The sequence below is a fragment of the Dermacentor albipictus genome, chromosome 9 (genome assembly GCF_038994185.2).
Source record: "Dermacentor albipictus isolate Rhodes 1998 colony chromosome 9, USDA_Dalb.pri_finalv2, whole genome shotgun sequence".
NCBI lineage: Eukaryota > Metazoa > Arthropoda > Arachnida > Ixodida > Ixodidae > Dermacentor > Dermacentor albipictus.
Genome location: NC_091829.1, coordinates 44251392 through 44272536, shown reverse-complemented (window position 1 = coordinate 44272536; position 21145 = coordinate 44251392). Strand labels below are relative to the sequence as shown.

Here is a 21145-nt window from a genome sequence, read left to right as displayed (position 1 = left end):
CTGACACGACGTCAGCTCGTGCGAATTCCAAGAAAGGGCAATAAGTCACTGAGCATGACGACTTGAGTGGCAGGGCGGAGGAAATTGGATTGATTAGTTTTCCGCGTCTCAATTTTCTAGTAGAGAATATGTATTCGCGCTCCCTATGTACTCTCACTGCATATCCTGGAAGCACGTCAGCAACCCCGGACTCTAATAATAATAATATTTGGGGTTTTACGTGCCAAAACCACTTTCTGATTATGAGGCACGCCGTAGTGGAGGACTCCGGAAATTTTGACCACCTGGGGTTCTTTAACGTGCACCTAAATCTAAGTACACGGGTGTTTTCGCATTTCGCCCCCATCGAAATGCGGCCGCCGTGGCCGGGATTCGATCCCGCGACCTCGTGCTCAGCAGCCCAACACCATAGCCACTGAGCAACCACGGCGGGTACCCCGGACTCTCGTTATGAGATTGCTTTAACGTACCTTCCAAATTTATGGATGAAAAAAAGTTATCTATGCTCGCGTGCATGAGTGTGTTGGAAACCAGACTGCAAGAGCACGACGTTCACGCGTTCAAATGAGTTAACTGGCAGTCGAACGTGCCTGGGCAAGGGTAAATACAGGAGACTTTTCACATGCGCGAGGTGGTTGTTGAACCGCCGGCGTAAAGGGGTCTGTCTCTGTTTGTCCGAACTATTCCTTCTTACACGCGTCGCATCAAATTTTGTACACGACGTTACTGGAATCACAGTTCACATTTTCGTTCATTTTATATGCAAAGGACGAGTTCGACGCCTCAGCTGTGGCTCTTGTTGTCACGTGACGAGACACCTTGCAACAAGGTTTCCCACACGGTCGACGACCCTTGGGCGCATTCGGCTTCTGTGTCCACATAAGGCGGCCGCTTGAATATGGTAAGTAGCGAGTAGAATGCTCTGTTTTATTATGCTAAAAGGGTAGTTGAGAATGGCATTGAACCGTGGAGCACCGGTATTGTATGCGAGGACCAAGTTCAGATCTGATTGAGTATTGGTATTGCTCACACTTTCATTATATATACCCGATATATAAGCTGCGGGCGCGTTCAATGGCATAGTCTACTACTTGTGGAGGGTATTTTTGGCGCACAAGAGCGGATTTCAGTTCCTCTGCGTGTCTCTCCAGTCGTGCGAATTAGGAATAGATTCTTCTGCATCTGTGAGCCTGGGAGTGTAGGGGATGCTCGTTTGGAAATGATGGAGGTGGATACTATAGAAATGCAGGTATTGCTGACGATTTCTCGGTTTTTTTTTTGTATAGGGACGTGGAAATGCGACGGCAACTCAGTGACAAAGTGACGTCGACGAAGTAAACACATCTTGGGAGAAGTTGGCCGTAAAGTAAATCGACGGGTGCAAAGAATTAAAATTGGACATGAACTGCAACACACTTTGTTCACTGTCGCCCACCCGAAGAAAATGTCATCCAGGAATCGCTTGTAAAATATTGGTTTGATGGCCAAATTTGCGAGGGAGGGGATTTCTAACGATGCCATAAAAATGTTTGCATAATTTGGCGTCATCTTCGTTCCTATGGCGGTTACGCTGATAATATATACACACACACACACACACACACACACACACACACACACACACACACACACACACACACACACACACACACACACACACACACACACACACACACACACACACACACACACACACACACACACACACACACACACACACACACACACACACACACACACACACACACACATATATATATATATATATATATATATATATATATAGTCATGTAATGAGAAGCCAACAAGCACTGACACCAAGTACAACGTAGGGGTAATTGCATGTGCTTAATAAATGAAATAATGTAATGATAACTTAATGGAAATTAATGGGGATGAAAATACAACTTGCTGCAGGTGGGAACCGAACCCGCAACCTTCGCATGTCGCGTGCGATGCTCTACCAATTGAGCTACCGTGGCGGCGTTTCCCCATCCACTTTCTTGGGTATTTATGTGTACTAGTAGAACCCTGGGAGTGTTAGCCAGCGCCCCCACTCACAGACCTTGGCGGCGGACGTGGAACGTCTTTCTTTGCCACAGGCGTCACGAGAACGTGATCTTTCTCGTTACAACGTGAACAAGATCACGTTCTCGTGACGCCTGCGGCAAAAAAAGACGTTCAACGTCCGCCGCCAAGGTCTGTAGTGGGGGCACTGGCTAACACTCCCAGGGTTCTACTAGTACACATAAATACCCAAGAAAGTGGATGGGGAAACGCCGCCACGGTAGCTCAATTGGTAGAGCATCGCACGCGACATGCGAAGGTTGCGGGTTCGGTTCCCACCTGCAGCAAGTTGTATTTTCATCCCCATTAATTTCCATTAAGTTATCATTACATTATTTCATTTATTAAGCACATGCAATTGCCCCTATGTTGTCGTTGGTGTCAGTGTTTGTTGGCTTCTTATGATATGACTAATAAATATCGGGTCCCTCGGTTAACCCCCTTTCGTCTGATATATATATATATATATATATATATGTACCATTATCGGCACATGTGATCATGATACATGTGTGTGTGGGCTGCAAACTCTCAAGATCTTCAGGCATAATTTTGCGAAGAATGCAAGACTTGGCATCAACAACTGTAGCGATAGAATAGTGTAGCAATATCGCCCGCATGTACCGCATATCATATAGCATGGAACGGCATATAGCATAAATATACCTACATACATACGAGACATCACGGCGACGGCAATGACGGTGAAAATTCGCTTGGAGTGTCCGTACAAATGACATCGCAATAGAACGAAATACGGTTCGTTTAGAAAGATAACAGAACTGAATTACTGGAACGGAGTGCACGCTCGGGATACATTTACAATTCGTTCTTCGGGCAGTTCTGGGGCACGATCGGCGCCGGTTGCGTTCTACGAGCTCCCGAACTACCCCAGTGCACCTCCAGGGCATAATCAGTTCTAGCAACAAAATTCGGTTATGTTTCTGAACAAGTCTTCACTAATGTTGCCCCGACAGGTGAAATTTTGCGCACACTACAGCTGCAAATTTCCTGAAACAACACAACCGCGTTCACCTTTATTATCTATATAGGCAATCTGAATTCCTCTGTAAAGCAAACGTGAGAATTAGGAGACGCTATCGTACATAGGTTTTTCTTTTTATTCTTTTTAACCTAAAATAACCGTTCCAAACAAACATAAGGCGCACTGCAAAGTTTCCCTCATATCCTTACTTATATTTTATTACCTATGACATTTTTAAGCGCTCTAAACTGTGCAGTTGCTATATACGACTACTTTTCTATCAAAGCGGATACAACGTTTCACCCGGGATTTTTGCACTGGGGTGATTAATCAAGACCTCAGGGCTCGAGCGGTTAGATAACCGTTCCACCATTAGGGTTACAGAATGGGTACCAAGAGAAGGGAAGCGCAGTCAAGGACGGCAGAAGACTAGGGTAGGGCGATGAAATTAGGAAATTCGCGGGCGCTAGTTGGAATCGGTTGGCGTAGGACACGGGTAATTCGTAATCGCAGGGAGAGGCCTTTTTCCTGCAGTGGACGTAAAATGGGCTGATTTTGATTATCATAAAAAAAAGGGATTTTTCCCGCTCGCACCATACGAGGCCGGGGGTAAAAAGAAAAGACACTTAAAGATAAATTCTTAGGAGGAAATAGCTACTCAGCAAGCATCTACATTGCGAAGCGAAGCGTGCAGTTCGTAAAACATCTCACCAAACACGTGCACACGTATTCTACATCGCCTCAGAGATATACGGCATGATACTGCGCGCCCCGCTGGACATCTCACACGCTCATGGTGCACATCAGTAAGGCGCTCAATCGACAGCTCACCATGGCCCCTTATTTCAATATGAGCCAGGGGATCAAAAAAAGAAGAGTACGACTGACCAAACTCGGTGGTGACGTCATCCGGCAGCAATGTGGTCGTCGCCGGTGGCGGCTCTGCGGTCGGCACGTCTTGGCACTCTGGACCCAGCCTGACGTCGTCAATGGCCACGCCTCCCTCACCTGGTTGTCCAGTGCGCGCCGCAAAGACTAGCTGTAAGGGCAAAAGGTGTCAAAGAAATGGGGGAGTCAATGAACTGGCGTTAACAAGAGGTGTTAGCTTTGGAGACAACGCCACTCACACTTTGTTCAAACCATACTTTAAAAAAAAATTATGGGGTTTTACGTGCCAAAACCACTTTCTGATTATGAGGCACGCCGTAGTGGAGGACTCCGGAAATTTTGACCACCTGGGGTTCTTTAACGTGCACCTAAATCTAAGTACACGGGTGCTTTCGCATTTCGCCTCCATCGAAATGCAGCCGCCGTGGCCGGGATTCGATCCCGCGACCTCGTGCTCACCAGCCTAACACCATAGCCACTGAGCAACCACGGCGGGTGTTCAAACCATACTTGCCTCAGAATTTCCGGCTAAAGTTACTAAAGAGAAACACGGTACGAATGTCACCTTGCGTCCACAGTACGTACAGCGTTTAAGCTGCAGCATTATCCGAATCAGCTGAGTATGTCAAGACTTCCAACAACTCGCTTTGAGACTACCTCGTATGGTTCCTCTCATAATGTTGTATATAAGTAAATAATCAGCCATAGGTGCCACGGAAGTGTGGAAACAAGAATATGCGTGATTCCTTTGAATCCACACACAAAAAGAAATCTACGAACATGTTTTACCTAGATTTAATTACTTTTGCTTAAAGTATAGTGAGCGTGAACGTGTTGTATTCTATTATCTTATACTTGAGTTTGTTCCAATAAAGTTCCACTTGTCACAGAGCACGCATCCTGTGTTTTAGCCACTGTCTCTAGCTGTTTCCGCACCATCTGCATCTCGGGCATGGCATTGCGTGCATTGACCAACTCAGCCGTCTTCTTCACGGTCAATGGTCTCGCGGCCATGCGGTCGTGTGACGAGTTCCATTTACGCGGGGACGGTCGATGAAGTACGCCGAGACCTGGGCACGCAAACGCGAACGCGCAACAGGCTATCTTGCCGAGGTTCCGTAGCAACAACGAAACGGCAGCGACTGGATCGAGGGCCTTTTTCTCCGGCCTTTGTTGTAAGGCCGCTTATAGCCGTGTCTCTCGAGCCACTGTCCGCGCCTCCACGCTACGACGGCCACCTGTAAGCTCGAAGGACGCGGCGATCGGTACAAGCACGCGCACGTTCTCACTGCTAGCAACTGAGAGAAAGGGCTTTTCTATTATTTGTTCTTGTAACAATGGAAATTTTGCGGTCATGCTCTCGTACACGCAGGTGGTGTCACGTGACAATGTTGGGCACGGCGAGCGAAGTTTGCCTTGCGAGAAATGACAGGTATACCCCTGTGATAGATACCGTTTAATCGTATAGCCCCGGTGATATATGCTTTGTTGCAGGCCCGACAGAGCTGCAGTGTTCGCTAATTGTTAAACGCAACTAGAGGAAGGGAGGGGGGGGGGACGCGTACTGTGGATTGGTACTAGGCGCGTAAACTGGTCGCACAAGACTGCAGGTTCGACATCTTGCTTTTTACCATGCTTCACACGTGTGAAGGTACTCAAAGTGCGTAATCCACGGAACAAGTCGGGCTCGCTCGAGCGCAACGCCGCTGTGGCGACGGCCACGACGTGCACTCCACCTCGCTTACCTGAAAATCTTCGGTGGACTTCGGCAACTCGACGTTGGCCCAGCCGCCCTTTCGTGGTCCGGTAGAGCCCCACAGGGCCGTCTCGCTCGTCGAATTCCACAGCAACAATAGGAGACTGCCTGCAGTCGGCACCAACAGTAGCACGAAAAGAAAAGTAACGTAATTAGCGAACAGTCTATTATTATTACAACGTAGCAGTAACGGCCATGCGCGGATAGGAAGGCGGGGAAAGTAAAACGTCAAAAGGCTGACGACTCCTTTAATGGGCGAACTCGTGGCCGCATGTTCAACTTCGGCAGTAACGGTGATACGGACCGCTATGTCGGCATATTTAATTACAGGGCTTGAATCCAATATATCTCGAGGATAGCTGCGAGCGTTAGATGTTCGGCCCGCCGTAATTAATACGTGCTGCCGGAGGCCACATAGTTGAGAGAAAGAGAGATTTATAAGAGAATAGCTAAAATGTCAGCTTGAGCCACCGTGTTCTAGCCTGCCGCTCCCCGTTGCGATAGAGAAGAAGGGGAACAAAAGAAGAGATAAAAAAAAGAGAACATAAAGATGATGATGATTATGATTATGTGAATAGAAAAGAATAAAGAAAGGAGGAAAAACAAAACTTTTATAAAAGTCGCTTATCAAGTTCACTTCCTCTGAAAAAAGCTGCAATAGCCTTCATGGACTAGCATGCGGAGTGCTTAGACCACGAACCTAAATGAAGCTATTCGAAAACAGTGGCCTACTGTCGATGTATGCCAAAGATCCATACGTTCACCATCTTTTTACAGCGAAGTTGTTTATGACTCGGTTTCCGTGCATTTCTGTTCAGCGCCAACTATCATCCTCAGCAATGGCTCATACCACCCTTTCCTGACAAATTGCCCGACGAAGACCGGCAAGTCGTCATGATGCTCCGTACTCTGATGAATACCCTTCGAATGCTCTTAAACAACCTGCACACTCCATCAGCGCGAAGTGCAATGCAAGTTCTGGATGCTCTGAATTCAGTACTTGCAACTCCTGAGTAAGCATCATGGCTCACCCGCATCATTATATTCGCACTAAGTCAGAACGGCTGGGGTTTAGCTTTAAAATGTACTGCCACGCACTGCAACGTGCTGCTGACGCCCACCGCCTTGGTCTTCACTGGTAACTTCATAGCTGGCAACGTGCATCGCCAGCTATGAACCACCAGGATTGACGGCAGCCTAACGTATCGACGGAGCACTTGCTTTGACTTGATTGATTTCCAAGCACTTTGCTGCGTGCACAGACAATGTTCCCTCTATCCCGCTTTCCTCTTTCTTCTCCCCCTTTCCCTTCCCCCGGTGTAGGGTAGCAAACCGGACGCTCGTCTGGTTGACCTCCCTGCATTTCCTCTCTTTGCTATCTCTCTCTCATACCACCCTAAGCAAGCAAAAATGCAGTGGATGAGCCATTGCATTTTTTTTGCTTGCTTAGGACGGTATCAGCCATTGCTTATGATGATAGGTTTTGTTCTTATATGATAGTTCTTATATATGATTAATAAAAAATCGGGCCCCTCGGTTCCCTTTCGTCTCCTTCATTCTATATATATATATTGGTCCACGGAAAATGTATATAAATTAATGTGTGCGCGTATCTTTCTTCACGATGACCACCGATCAAGACAATAAATGTGTTCGTACCTTTGCTCAAAATTATGTGTCACTTCTGTGCCGTGTGCTAAGCAGCTTCGCCGGTCATCCAACTTCACAGGGCAGAATGGCTCGTTCTTTGCAAGTACAGTGGGCGCGAGCAAAACACATGCTCTTAAGTCTCCGACACGGAAAAATGTTCAGAGTGTTGAGTGTGGCATAGCAACTACCGCACCAACCAATTGGAAGTCTCACCATGTTATTCAGCCCACTTCAGCTACCCAGCAAAAGTTTAGGTTTAGTAACAACTCCGAGAGTAAGTCCCGCATTTCCCCCGATTCGTCCTCTGACTCATCATAAAATTAAGTAGTAACGATTAGTTGCTTCAGACGCCACAACTAATTTTTTTTGTAGAATACCATGTTGAGCGGCTTCCTATCTTGACCGTTGATGCTGTAGCACTTACAAGATTCCACCCTTTTGGGCGCATCTTGTCCCCAAATAATTAATGTTTCAACCTCGCCCATGGTTCCTTCAAAACTGCGAGCTCGTTCCTTTCCCATCAAGAGCGTTGTGCCAAGGAGATACGCGCATGCCATTCGTGACGCAGAAGTGGCGGGCGCGTACCGTTAAGAAAAGACACGCAAGATTAATAATGATGATTATTTGGAGGAAGGATATGTCCCAGAGGGTGTAAACACATCCTATAGTGCTGGTGCAGTTGAACACCCACAGAAGTGTGTACGGGTGCTCCACTGCCATTTGCATCGCGCTCTCACCAATATAGGGCCGTTACAGCCATGCAAGGACCACATCAGCAGGGACAACATGGCCACAATTAGCACATGACCGGGGTAGTTGGAGAAGTATGGGAGAGGTCATTGCCCTGCAGTGGGTGCAGCCAGGCTGATGATGATGACAGCCAAGAATAGAGACCGATGAGCCCAGGGGTGGCTGTCGACTCGACGCTGCCTAGGCCAATCACGTGAGGCTAAACTGAACGCAAACTGAACGGGCGTTTCGAACAACGATCTGCGGCCGATTGCGCCCTGTTAGGAATGGCCGTATGGGGTGGCAACGTGCCAGCTCTCAGCCCACTGCACGTGTTCCAAGCCCACCAGACGAGGCGCCCTTCCGAGAACTGCGGATGGCCGGCAGCCACGTGGCGCGCGGTCAGCTCAGGAATGTGGTACTCCGCCGCGCCACCCGAGACGGAGCACAGTTCTACGAAGCCCTCGGTCGTCGACTCCGGAGCCTTTGTGTGTGGGCACTCGAACTTGTGTGCCTTGGTGTGTGTGGGCCGTACTGCGGGGCGGCGGCAAGTTTACAATGATTGGACGAACATTCCCGACCACTCGGACTCCGTCCACGCCGAACGATGACGTCGAACTATGACGTCAAGCGGAGAGCTTATAAGCAGCGTTTGCCGGCTGCTAGAGCGTGCTCGTGTCGTGCTCGTCGTTGGGAGCTGAGTGGTCGTTGTTATGCTCAAAATGTAGTAGTGAGCTGTGTGCTCGAATGCTGTTTGCTGAATGTTAATCTTGCGGGCTCCATATGGGAGTCGCGCTAGACTGCCGATGTATGTCTTGTCTTAAAATATGTTAATATGTAAATAAATCCTGTTCACCGAATTAATCTCTACGACCTTCGACCCCTTCAAATGGTGGCAGCGGCGAGGTAGTCCGACGACTACTACATCTGCTTGACAGCCGTAGGATCATCCGACGAATCTAATAGCCCCCACAACTTCACTGCCGGCCATTCGCCGCAGCGGAACAGAACAATGTTTTACTTTACATTATTGAATTGCATTCTGGTGCTTTACGTGCCAAAAGCACGATTTGATGATGAGACAAGCCATAGACTTCGGATTAATTTTGACAACCAGGGGATCTTTAATGTGCCCCCAATGCGCGGAACACTGGCGTTTTTGCATTGCGCCTCCATCGAAATGCGGCCGCCGCGGCCGGAATTGGGCACCGCGAACTCGTGCTTAGTATCGGAGCACCATAGCCACTAATACACTGCGGTGGATCTACTTTATATTATAAGTACCTATAATGCAGCATGTGTGGCATATGAAGCGCTGGTAACTTATAAGCTGGCAACTAGCGTATCAGCGCATATATTTATGATTGTGAGCAATTGAAAACCAATAGTCGGCCGAGCACAAAAGCCACTGCGAAAAGAACGTTTGGTCTTTTTTTTTTTCTGCCATTTTTGCTATGCCAACCGTAGCCGTTATAGCTGCGAAACAACGCTGCAGCTTGTCTCCTATAACGCTTTCATACCACGGCTATTTTTTGTGCGTGGTCAGCCCCTTTAGCGAACGTTTCCCTAACCCCTAGTGTAGGGTAGCAAACCGGACGCTCGCCTGTTTGACCTCCCTGCCTTTCCTCTCCTTGCTCTCTCTCTCTCTCTCTCTCTCTCTCTCTCACTTTACCTAGCACTCCGGGTCCACTCCTCTCGAGTTAGGGACTGCCAGAGAAGTTCGATCGACCTGAACAGTATCGAGCGTTCTGGGGCTCCTAGATGTCTCGATGTGGATCGCGACTGACGGCGATGGATGCGATCGGAGCTGGCGGGGCTGAGACCAGCCGCGGATGCGAGCAGCAGAAAGATTTCTCTCTCTGTCTCTCTCTCACTCTCTGTCACTTTTGCATTGATTTCTTCCGTTCTTCTTTCTCCTGAGCTTTGACGTGCTTTGTTGCGCTGCTCACCTTGCAAGATTAGAGCTGCCCCTCGAATGTGCACCCGTATACTGAGGTCCATTAGCGGCACCATCAAATCAAAAGCACCGAAGTGTACTGACGGGAGACTTGCCCTCAAGGTGGGCTCGACCTAGATACCGCATTTCACGCATTTGTAGTCCGTTATTGAAACGTACGTAGCCGGTTCGGGCACACTTTGTGTACGGAAGCACAACGAAGCTTTCCTTTCATCTTGCGAAGCCTTTCGATGAGGCTCGGTGCGGCGAAATACTGTGTTTTGGAGCTTTGGTAAAATGTAAAAAAGAAAGAGTAATGACAAAGCATTAAAAAGGGCATGAGGTGTATAGCATCGTTGTTTCGAACAAACACGGCTTTGGACTTACGTCTGTCGTCTTTCAGTAGCAACAGAACAAATATGACACATGCTTTCAGCCCACCATCGGAGGAACCCCTTCTCGTATACGTGCGATTCATTTTTTTAATGATTTCATTTATTTATCTTATTTAATTGCGTTGAGCCAACGCACTAGTTCGTACCAGAGGGAGGAAACCACTCTATAATAAATGACGGTGTTTCATGTTCCCGTATTACATCCTTTCTTTTTCCTTGGTGGTGCATGCCGCAGAGTCGGCCACAGAAAACCAGCTCTATCGGCAGCTCCGAACGTTTCCGAAGATCAAAGAACCCACTTTAGTAAGCGACAAGCGTGCCGCCGGCACCACGACTAAAAGCATTAAGGTATTTCACTCAGCATCGGCGGAAACGAGGTCTCCGGTATACAGAGTGCGTGGTGCGTTCTGTTATGAACTCCAACCGGTGCCACCAGTGTTACGAACTTGCACCGCTGCACCACGATTACGGCTTTGTGGTCCCGTAGCGCTCTTCACCCGTTTCGTGACAGAGCGTTGGTAGCGAAGACTCCGAGCCTGGCGTCGATGAGAATAACAAAAGGGACTTTATACATTATATACAGGTTATCATACAGGACATAAACGGATCGGCACTGGGGCCGAGAGCTCACACAAACGCGACTGTTCTCGCACGACGGCGTCCGGCGAAAACGCGTTACACATCTCACCCCAGTCGGGACGACACTCTCTCCCGGTGGGGTCGGCAGATCCTGTTTCTCAGGCAGCGCGGTGCTGCTTTTATAATCCCCGAGCACCATTGTCACTGAAACGGCCCAATACAAAGTCAGCACACGACGGTCGTCCGAGGGGTCCAACCAGCGACCGCGCTGGCCACCCGGTTCAAAGTTCGCGCGCGCGGTGACCTCCAGGCAAGGGAGGTGCGGCGCCGGGCCGTCGGGCACACGCGGACACGTCAAAACACGCTGCTCCGCCGAGGCTTCTCCCGCACGAAGGCGCAGCATCTTGACTTGTGAAGGGAGAATTGTGGCGCTCGCAGGATAGATTCTGCATCTTGCAGATTCGGGATCCGGGCTTGTGGTAATGGCACAACAGCATCCCCGCCCTCAGATAAGGCGCCGGGAAGACGAGCTGCCTCCACGTGGCTCGGATGCCAGGCGCGCACGTTCGTCAGGCTCGTCCAAGTTCACGTCCATTGTCGGGACGCCAGGTAACTTCACGTGCCCAGGTCCGACTCGTCAGGACAGGAGCTCTGCTCACCACGTCGTCGCCAAGGCACCTTGACCAGCTCCGCTCGGGTCGTTCCTAAGACCTTGCTTCTCGCCACTGGTCCCGCTTGGTCGTTCTGCAGCTTGCAAAACCGACCGGCAAAAGGCAACACCCAACACGAACAAGTGCCCTCTGTCTCCCGTCAAACACCAGACAAGGCCATAATTCAAATCAACCTAACTAAATTGTTTTCCCCTTTTTTCTCCCGCTGCAACAAGAGGCAGGTGTACGATCTAGCACACAAGGCTTAAACAATCAGTTTTCAAATCATCAACACACCAAACTAGAAACAATTATTAATCAGCAATAATAATTACAAATAGAATGGTCCCCTTGAAATCGCTTTGGACCGAAAACATACTTCTGAGGAAGCAAATGAGGTCATTCATTTTTCCCGGCGATATTTTCGCGGAATCTGAAGCTGCTTATATTTGCGACCCTGCTTATCCGTGTAGCGGCGGTACAATAAGCCAGGTTCCTTGCCAAATGAAACCCCCTTTTTTTCCACTCCCCGTTTGACGCTCTTCCTCAGATCGGCTAATGAACAATCTTCCTGTTGCTCGCGAATCAGACTTTTTCTTTCAACTGCAGCCTGCTCCTGCCGGCTGGCGGAAACCGGAGCGAGTGCGGAGCCCGCGTCGCCTAATTGCGGCGTCGAGTCTATATCGCGGCTAGCACTGCACGCGTCACTCCCACTCACTTCCAGGACCCGCTCGTCTAGGCCAGCCTCCGAGCTCTGCCTCTCCCGTGACTGCTCGCCACTCAAGTTACCGTGATCGGTCCGTGTGCCGCACCGCCTTTCGCTCACCGACGCAAAGTCAAGTTCCCTCGACAGCGGGCGCGCTTTGGATCGCCTGGGGGCCATGTACGCCACGTCGGCAAAGAATGATTTGCCCTGATCCCTCAGCAGCTGCTCCGAGCTATTTGAGAAGAGGTAGGAAAATTGCTCCGGGAGGGCGGCTGACACAGCGGCTTCGGTGTTAAGTTTTCCAAACTCTCCTTCAATGATAACCGTTGCGATCGGTAAACAGACACTCTCCTTCTCGGCCACTTGCCGTATCCTAACGCACTCTCCCGTAAAATCACTAGAGGAGACGAAAGACGGGTGAACAACGTCCATAGTTGCTGCAGAGTCCCGCAGTGCTCGGCACTTCTTGCCGTTTACCTTAATTTCCTGCACATAGGGCTCCAATAGACGTATGTTCTTGCGAGTTTCCTGTATCGTTGCAAAAGCAATTCTCTCTGGGCAGCTTGCAGCGATGTGCCCTTGCTTTTTGCAATTGTAGCAGGTTAACGGTTTCCGTTTTTCAAAAGAACGCGTCATTTCGTTTCGCTGTTTCGGACCATCGTCATCATTCTGAGATGCATTCTGTCCATCCCTTACAGTTTCTTTGGGAAGGGACTCGTCGTCCCGAAACTCGCGACGCGTGATTTCCTTCCGTTCGTCGGGCTTCCCGTAAAACCCATCTCTTCTATCTGCTTTTTCTATGCGCACTGCCTTGCTGTGCAAGCTGCGGCGGGTGTAATACTCTTCCGCTAACTCTGCTGCCTTGTTTAGCTTGACCTCCTTTAGCCTATCTTGCAGCCAGAGCCGGACATCCTCATCAATGCAACGGTAGAACTGCTCCAACGCGATGCATTCGACAATTTTGTCGCGGTCGTCGAAAACCTCTTCGCCCTTCAGCCATTCCACCAGGTCGGCTTTTAGACGAAACGCGAAGTCAACATTCGACTCCTTACCCTTTTTTGCATACCGGAACCTCTGCCGGAAAGCTTCGGGCGACAATTTGTACTTCCGCAGTAGCGCTTCCTTCACATCACTGTAGCTCTCAAACGCCTCTTTCGATAAGCAAGTTATTACGTCTGATGCCTCCCCAGGAAGCAACGCTAACAGATTCTGTGCCCAAAGGGATCGCTCAATGCTATTCCGTTCACACACGTGCTCAAATTTCACGAGGTATTTGGCCATATCCTCTCCGACGACAAAGGGTGGAAGTTGATCGCGTATTCTTGGAACATTAGAAGTGAGACTAGGCGCCGGCGAGTTATTTCGGATCTCCAACTCTTTCATTTTAAGCTCGTGCTCACGTCGCTGCCTCTCTCTCCTTTCCTCCTTTTCCTCCTCGCGAAGTTCCTTTTCCTCCTCGCGACGTTGCTGTTCTTTCCTTTCCTCCTTTTCCTCCTCGCGACGTTGCTTTTCCTCCTCGCGACGTTGCTGTTCTCTCCTTTCCTCCTTTTCCTCCTCGCGACGTTGCTGTTCTCTCCTTTCCTGCTCGCAACGTTCCTTCTCCTCCCTTTCCCGACGTTCATTGATACCCGCCAAGGCCTCAGCGGCTTCCTCAGCCGTTACGTCCCCAGTCCTCATGACCTCAAGGATCGCATTCTTTCTTTTGGTTGAGCCCAACTCAATGCCCAACTCCTCACAAATTTCGAGAAGTTCCTTCACCTTGTACTTCTCCATCGTTCACACTGTCCTCCTGCTGTTTACCCTTTTTGAATATACCTGCCGTACGCTACTATAACACTACTAGTAAGACATATGCAAGTATTTCACACACTGCCCTGTTTACCCTCTCAGCATCCCCTGGTTTTCAAAACACTCTTACTAGGCTTGAAACACACAAGGTTAAACACAATGCAACACCAAGTCAATCCCTGAGCTACTATAACCTGTGTCAGAGAAAGTCTGGTGTTTGAGGTAAACTTCAGGCACTCACCGCGCCGAGGTAGCTGATGCCGGTCAATCCCGTAGCTGCCATCCAGTGTTACGAACATCCCACCGCTGCCACCAGTGTTATGAACTCCAACCGGTGCCACCAGTGTTACGAACTTGCACCGCTGCACCACGATTACGGCTTTGTGGTCCCGTAGCGCTCTTCACCCGTTTCGTGACAGAGCGTTGGTAGCGAAGACTCCGAGCCTGGCGTCGATGAGAATAACAAAAGGGACTTTATACATTATATACAGGTTATCATACAGGACATAAACGGATCGGCACTGGGGCCGAGAGCTCACACAAACGCGACTGTTCTCGCACGACGGCGTCCGGCGAAAACGCGTTACACATCTCACCCCAGTCGGGACGACACTCTCTCCCGGTGGGGTCGGCAGATCCTGTTTCTCAGGCAGCGCGGTGCTGCTTTTATAATCCCCGAGCACCATTGTCACTGAAACGGCCCAATACAAAGTCAGCACACGACGGTCGTCCGAGGGGTCCAACCAGCGACCGCGCTGGCCACCCGGTTCAAAGTTCGCGCGCGCGGTGACCTCCAGGCAAGGGAGGTGCGGCGCCGGGCCGTCGGGCACACGCGGACACGTCAAAACACGCTGCTCCGCCGAGGCTTCTCCCGCACGAAGGCGCAGCATCTTGACTTGTGAAGGGAGAATTGTGGCGCTCGCAGGATAGATTCTGCATCTTGCAGATTCGGGATCCGGGCTTGTGGTAATGGCACAACAGTTCCAACATTCAAACAATTTTCCTTTGAACAGCTGTCACACGCGCCGCATTGGCTTCCTGGATATGGCGTACTGCTGCTAAGCAACATCTATAGAGAGATCACAAGCCGACCGCAGTCCACGCGGTCCAGTGCCGGCGGAATGCAAGGACACTTGCGCACTTGGCTTCGTTAAATTGAATTGGCTTTGTTGAAAACGCGACTAACTTGACTTGGCTAATTGGACTGGCTGACTGTGTCACTTCTTGTTGCTGGCTTGGCTATTTCATACTCGTCATAGTGTAAGTAGTGTAAGTAGTGTCATAGTGTCAGTAGTCAACCGTCAGGAACAGCAGGTTGCCATTATCCCTCAAGAGAAAAGTATATAATAGCTGTGTCTTACCAGTACTCACTTACGGGGCAGAAACCTGGAGGCTTACGAAAAGGGTACTACTCAAATTAAGGACGACACAACGAGCTATGGAAAGAAGAATGATAGGTGTAACGTTAAGGGATAAGAAAAGAGCAGATTGGGTGAGGGAACAAACGCGAGTTAATGACATCTTAGTTGAAATCAAGAAAAAGAAATGGGCATGGGCAGGACATGTAATGAGGAGGGAAGATAACCGATGGTCATTAAGGGTTACGGACTGGATCCCAAGGGAAGGGAAGCGTAGCAGGGGGCGGCAGAAAGTTAGGTGGGCGGATGAGATTAAGAAGTTTGCAGGGACGGCATGGCCACAATTAGTACATGACCGGGGTTGTTGGAGAAATATGGGAGAGGCCTTTGCCCTGCAGTGGGCGTAACCAGGCTGATGATGATGATGATGATGATGATGATGATAGTGTAACAGAAGCGGAATGATCTGAACAAAATACCGGAAGGACAAGAAAGGCTGTCCTTTTTTTAATCTTTCCTATTCTGCAGTTTCTTGATGTCAATTTGCGCCTGTTGCTTCACAAGCCAAACAACTGGATTCAGTTAGTGACCTCAACTGACTTGACCCGTTCGGTTAAACCAATAGTGTGCCAATTCAGTTAGCTGTGCCAGCCAGTTAAACTCTGTACGGTCGGTCGGTCGGTCGGTCGGTCGGTCGGTCGGTCGGTCGGTCGGTCGGTCGGTTTGGCTTGGCCATTTCAGGTAAGCCCTGTCAGTTACTTCAGTGAAGTCAGTAGTCAACCAGTTCAGTTGACCAAGTCGGTCAGTCAGTCAGTCCCGTCAGTGTGTGCCTGCTGTACTCTTAGACCATCCTGGCCAACCCCGTTAATTCTTTCCCTTGCCGCTAAGCGTGCGACGACCTTAAACCTATTGCAAATATACGTTTGCTTTTTCTGACCACAGACTTCACGGTACGCGCATTCTAAAAGCTCGCCGAATTCGTCTGGAATTTGGTTGGTGCTGCACAAACTACAAAACCAATTACGATGTGCGCATCATTTCCTCGAGTTATTACAGTTCAAGCGAAACTATCGCCTTCTGGATAACGTCCTTTCGATTTGTTTCTTAACCAGCACCAAAGCTATTACAAGGAAGGCTCGCCACTGTTAATGTCATCGGCCTAGGCGAGAATGCGCGAAATGACCTGCAAATTGTCAGTTAAATGTAACTTTCTTTTTTTTTTCCTTTCAAGTTCAAACGTACTCCCTAAATGACTCATTTCGCCTAATTAACGCTATTCACTTCTCTACGAGGCACGTGCGGCACAAATCACTGAGCTCTCCGCTTGGCCAAGCGCCGCGTTCTTCAGCGGACAGGGTCTGTCAAAGCCTCCACCTCCTTGCGCCTCGCTCCGAGTGAAAATTGCAGGTGCAGTTCTCTCTCCGCGCTCTCGGACTGGCTCGAAAGGCGGTCAGCGCTTTTAGGAACCGGGCGCACATCCCCGTAATGAGGTTACCGAATCTCTTCGCGACTTTCCAAGTCACTAAGAACTTTTCGCGACAGAACTTGACCTGCAACAAAGAGTGCTGAAGCTGATGCCTGGACGAGTCGCGTGTCTCTATGCCTCCCCCCCCCCTCCCCGGTGACGTCAAAGACATCCGCTTTATCCTGTTGTGCCCTCTTCGAGTACTTCAGCAAGGATTGCCTGTCGGCAACACTTTGAACTGACGCGCTGGCCTCGCGCTGTACGATCAGACAGCATTAGAGCAGCGTAAGAGCCCTTAAGTTGTACGCGAGCAGTTCGCATGACGTCACGACGTACGCGACTCGAAGGCATTTGCGGTTAACGTTCGGGAAAGCAAACCTAAATAAGTGGGCGCTGCGCATCCTGGTGCTCAGTTTGAAACCTCTGCAAAACAAGACAATCCATTCCCCGGAGCGAGTCGTTTCTGGGCCGATGCGCCTCTACAGTGGTGCGGATTCCCTGAATCGCCGTACCATCACAGATATTGGGCGCCCACTGCTCGCGACTTAAGATTAAGGTGGGTTGATAGTTTATTTCATCATACATTGGCTGTCGAACATAGCCACAGCGCCGCCTCCACAATAATTCACACTAAACCGGTAGCCACTGGTACCGCGTATGCGTGAAGCCTGCGTACGGTAAATTGCTAAAAGCGTTATAATGGCATGCTCAAACAAGCATAAGCACCCTACGTACGTAAGGATGTAGCTTTGTACCATGACATTGCGTAACGCTAGGAACGCCTTTGCAGGCTGCGTGACAGTGCCCACAGAAAGAGTTCGTGTGTGTGTGTGAGTGTGTGTGTGTGCGTGCGCGCGTGCGTCTCTGTGTGTACTACTTTTTAACTTTTTTTATCCTTTTCTCTCTCTCACCTATCGCAACCCTTTGCCCCTCCCCCAGTACAGGGTAGCCAACCGGAGATAATCTCTGCTTAACGTATATTTTAACAAACTGTCTCAAACCGTCTTGCGCACTCGAACAAAATACAAGTTAAAAAAGGCACTCCGGCAAATTGACTAGTCGCCTCAGGGAATCATTAGTTTTTTTTTTTGCTTCATTTTTCCTTCATAGACTACTTTAAATGTGAAAAGTACATGTCAACTGAATAAGTGTTTGTTCCGCTGCCTGCCAGGCACTGCCGCTCAAGCCCTGTGTGGCTTTGGTAGGCCTGTTATGTACGCTGCGTTTTGTGACTTTGTGAAATAAATGATTATTATTATTATTAACCTCCATGTCTTTCCTTTGCCTTTCTCTCTCTCTCTCTCTCTCTCGTCCTTACAGCGTGTGCTCCATGCGTTACTAGGTGTCTGCGTCTTACGTTCGCTATGTTAAGGCGCATTAATTCAACTGAATCGCAGTGACAAACGGCTAACGGGCCCATTTCATGAGAGAGCCCGGCTACTCTGACTTCTGTAGGGCTCAGGACACGCATCGGCATAGAAGAAAGCATAGAAATCATAGGTTTAATTCCCATAAAACATACCAGTTGCAAGTCCGGCGCTAGTCACTATCCGCCGTGGTCGCTTATATAGTGGCTACGCTGTTGCGGTGCTAAGCACGAGTTCACGGGGTCGAATCGTGACCCCGACGGCCGCATATCGATGGGGACGAAACGCAAAAAGAAGGAGGGAGGGAAGAGAAAAGTAGAAGGCAAGGGAGGTTAACCAGAATAACGTCCGGTTGGCTACCCTACACCGGGGGAATGGGAAAGGGGAAAACAAAGATCACAGGGAGAAAGAGGAGGGAAGGAAGAGCTCTTGTACTGTGCACTGGGTGCACGTCAAAGAACCCTAGGAGGTTAAAATCAAACAAAACGTCAAATTCAGGCGACCAAATCAACATGAGGTACTACGCCATGCCTCCTAATCCGCTGGCGGTTCTGGCGCGCGAGAAAACCCGGAATTTATCGTTTTAGTGCCAACGGCAGCTGCCGGTATATGACGATCCTTGCAACGCAAGAGGTATAGAATCTTTAGATGTCGCTAGACACAGTGTCATACCTCTTATGCATATACACCTGCCGTCAACATCCTCCCCTCGACACTGTTCCTTCGTCACGTGACATCACTACGTAGACATCTCACACTGTGCATCCACCTGATGTGGTGCTTGCATTACGGGATAACTTGTAAAAGGCCAAGCAGGCCCCGCATTGAACCGCTTATCTTGACAAGTGCTGTGAACATCACTAAAATCCGCTTTATAGCAACATTTCGAGACGTTATTCGCATTGCAAAAAAAAAAAAGGCTACATAAAGCTACGCCTAAAACCGCAGCGGCTTTCACTGGCAGACATGGCCTGCTGCCGAAAAAAGTTTGCTGCGGTTTCCTGGCTAATTAAAAAAGTTTGCTGGTAGAATTCCTGGCTAATTAAGACGGCGCCAGCCCGCGTATAGTGGGCGGCAGAATCTGAATACGCCATTGTTTGGCATCGGTCTCTAACTCTCTAACCCCAGGGTTCACTGAAGAATGCTTGACCTGAATGCTTATATGAAATGCTATTTTTGGATAAACAGTCTAAGCGAGTGTATTCGAGATTCTAGCATGCGCAATTCCTTTATTTGTGCCGTAATATGAGCTGGCGCACGTATCTTCCGCGTCTTTTATCTGTTTTCATTTGGTGCTGTACGTGAAGTGCTGCTGCACAAATTCAGGCGCGCTAACAAGGACACAGGTAAGAACTAAAAGGAAAGCATAAACGCCGCTCTTTGGGATGTCCGTTTTCCGTTCCTTATTGTGTCCTTGTTTTGTCCCCTGACGTGAAACCCCGCAACAACTTACTCCAAGTTTCAGTCGTTCCAAGAAGTACACTTATCGCGCTTTATTATATTGCTGGAAAGGTACCTGTTGATCCAAGCTTGCTTCAAGCTTGTTTAAGCCTGTGTTATCCATTTTAAGCGGGTACACCTTATGCGTGAATAGTTACCTTATCTTGCATGCCCATGCGAAACGTCAGTACCCAGTCGGTGCGTTAAGATATATGCGATACCTCAATACCTTATGAAGTGTGAATACGTTAACATTTTGTCGAATGCGATATTGGCTATCTTGCGTATTCGAGATCCTGTTCGTAACTCGTCTGCACGGGCACCATTATCATCCTCGGCCTATTTCAAAGTTCATTGCAGGACGAAGGCTTCTCCCAGCGTTCTCCAATTATTCCTGTCCTGCGCTAGCTGGTTCCAAATAGTCGTGCCTGCGAATTTCTTAACCTCACCGTAGCACCTAACACGTAAGCCCGTTACCACGTTACCATGGCACCATGTCGTTTAAAGAAATTCTCTTAAAATTGTGCTGAACTGAAAGAAGCAAAGGAACGAAAGAAAAGTAACGAAGTAAGAAGGGAAGCTTAGCTATCAGCACCTTCTCAATTGGCCACTATACAGGGGTGTTCTATGTTAATCTCAGCAAAGCTTTAATCGCTGGTGGCGATTACATAATTGCACTCAGTGATATAGATTGCTCGAAGGAAGCGGCCTTACTTGTACGAGAAATCAAAATACAAAACTGATTATACGCTTTCGGGGTCAATATTCGAATTTACCAACTGGAGCCGGTGAGTGCGCAAGGTCACATCCACACAATAGTAATTCTGAGGTTGGCACGCTGCTGTGTCCAGATATGCGTTCCCAAATTGTGCGACAATCTATACTGGTGTTCCGATTAAATTTGTCCCGCACTGCTTCAGCGGGTGTTTTGTTTGAAAGGAACGAGTGGTACAAACGCGCAATTTTCGAAAGTTTTGAGGGTGCTCACCTTACGGCTGCTACAGGTTGAAAATCCGTTTCAAGCGGTGATTCCTTCAGCACCCACCGGCTTCAACTCTCATTTTGCAATATGTGCATTAAAATGCGTACTCAATAACAGTTGAAGTTGTTCGTAACATACACGTTCTGACTGCTCGAGCAAGCAATGTGCGCCTCTCAATGATCGGCTTAGGGGGTTTCATTATACAATCTGCCACAAGCAAATTTCCGACATTCTGTGAAGATTAAACGAAACACCCAAATTTCTCGAATAAGAACAACCGCGAAATGACGCGCCGCCTGATATTTCTTCAGGGCATTAACTCATGAAGCTAGGTCTTCTTTATTTTTTTTTCGTACGTATGAATAATTAAACTGTTCAATAACATCTAGAAATATCGGCATCCT

At 48.9% G+C, this 21145-nt stretch overlaps 1 protein-coding gene across 3 annotated transcripts in view; it reads right to left on the bottom strand.

The window, feature by feature from the left end:
• LOC139049752 (mucin-2-like) overlaps window positions 1-21145 on the bottom strand; it is a 167414-nt gene that overhangs the window by 49909 nt on the left and 96360 nt on the right. For all 3 annotated transcript variants that reach the window (XM_070525550.1, XM_070525549.1, XM_070525551.1), the window contains exons 7-8: window positions 5686-5804; window positions 3941-4091 (exon numbers count right to left, since the gene is read on the bottom strand). In XM_070525550.1, coding sequence (XP_070381651.1) covers window positions 3941-4091; window positions 5686-5804 — 270 coding nt within the window. The remainder of the gene's footprint in view (window positions 1-3940; window positions 4092-5685; window positions 5805-21145) is intronic.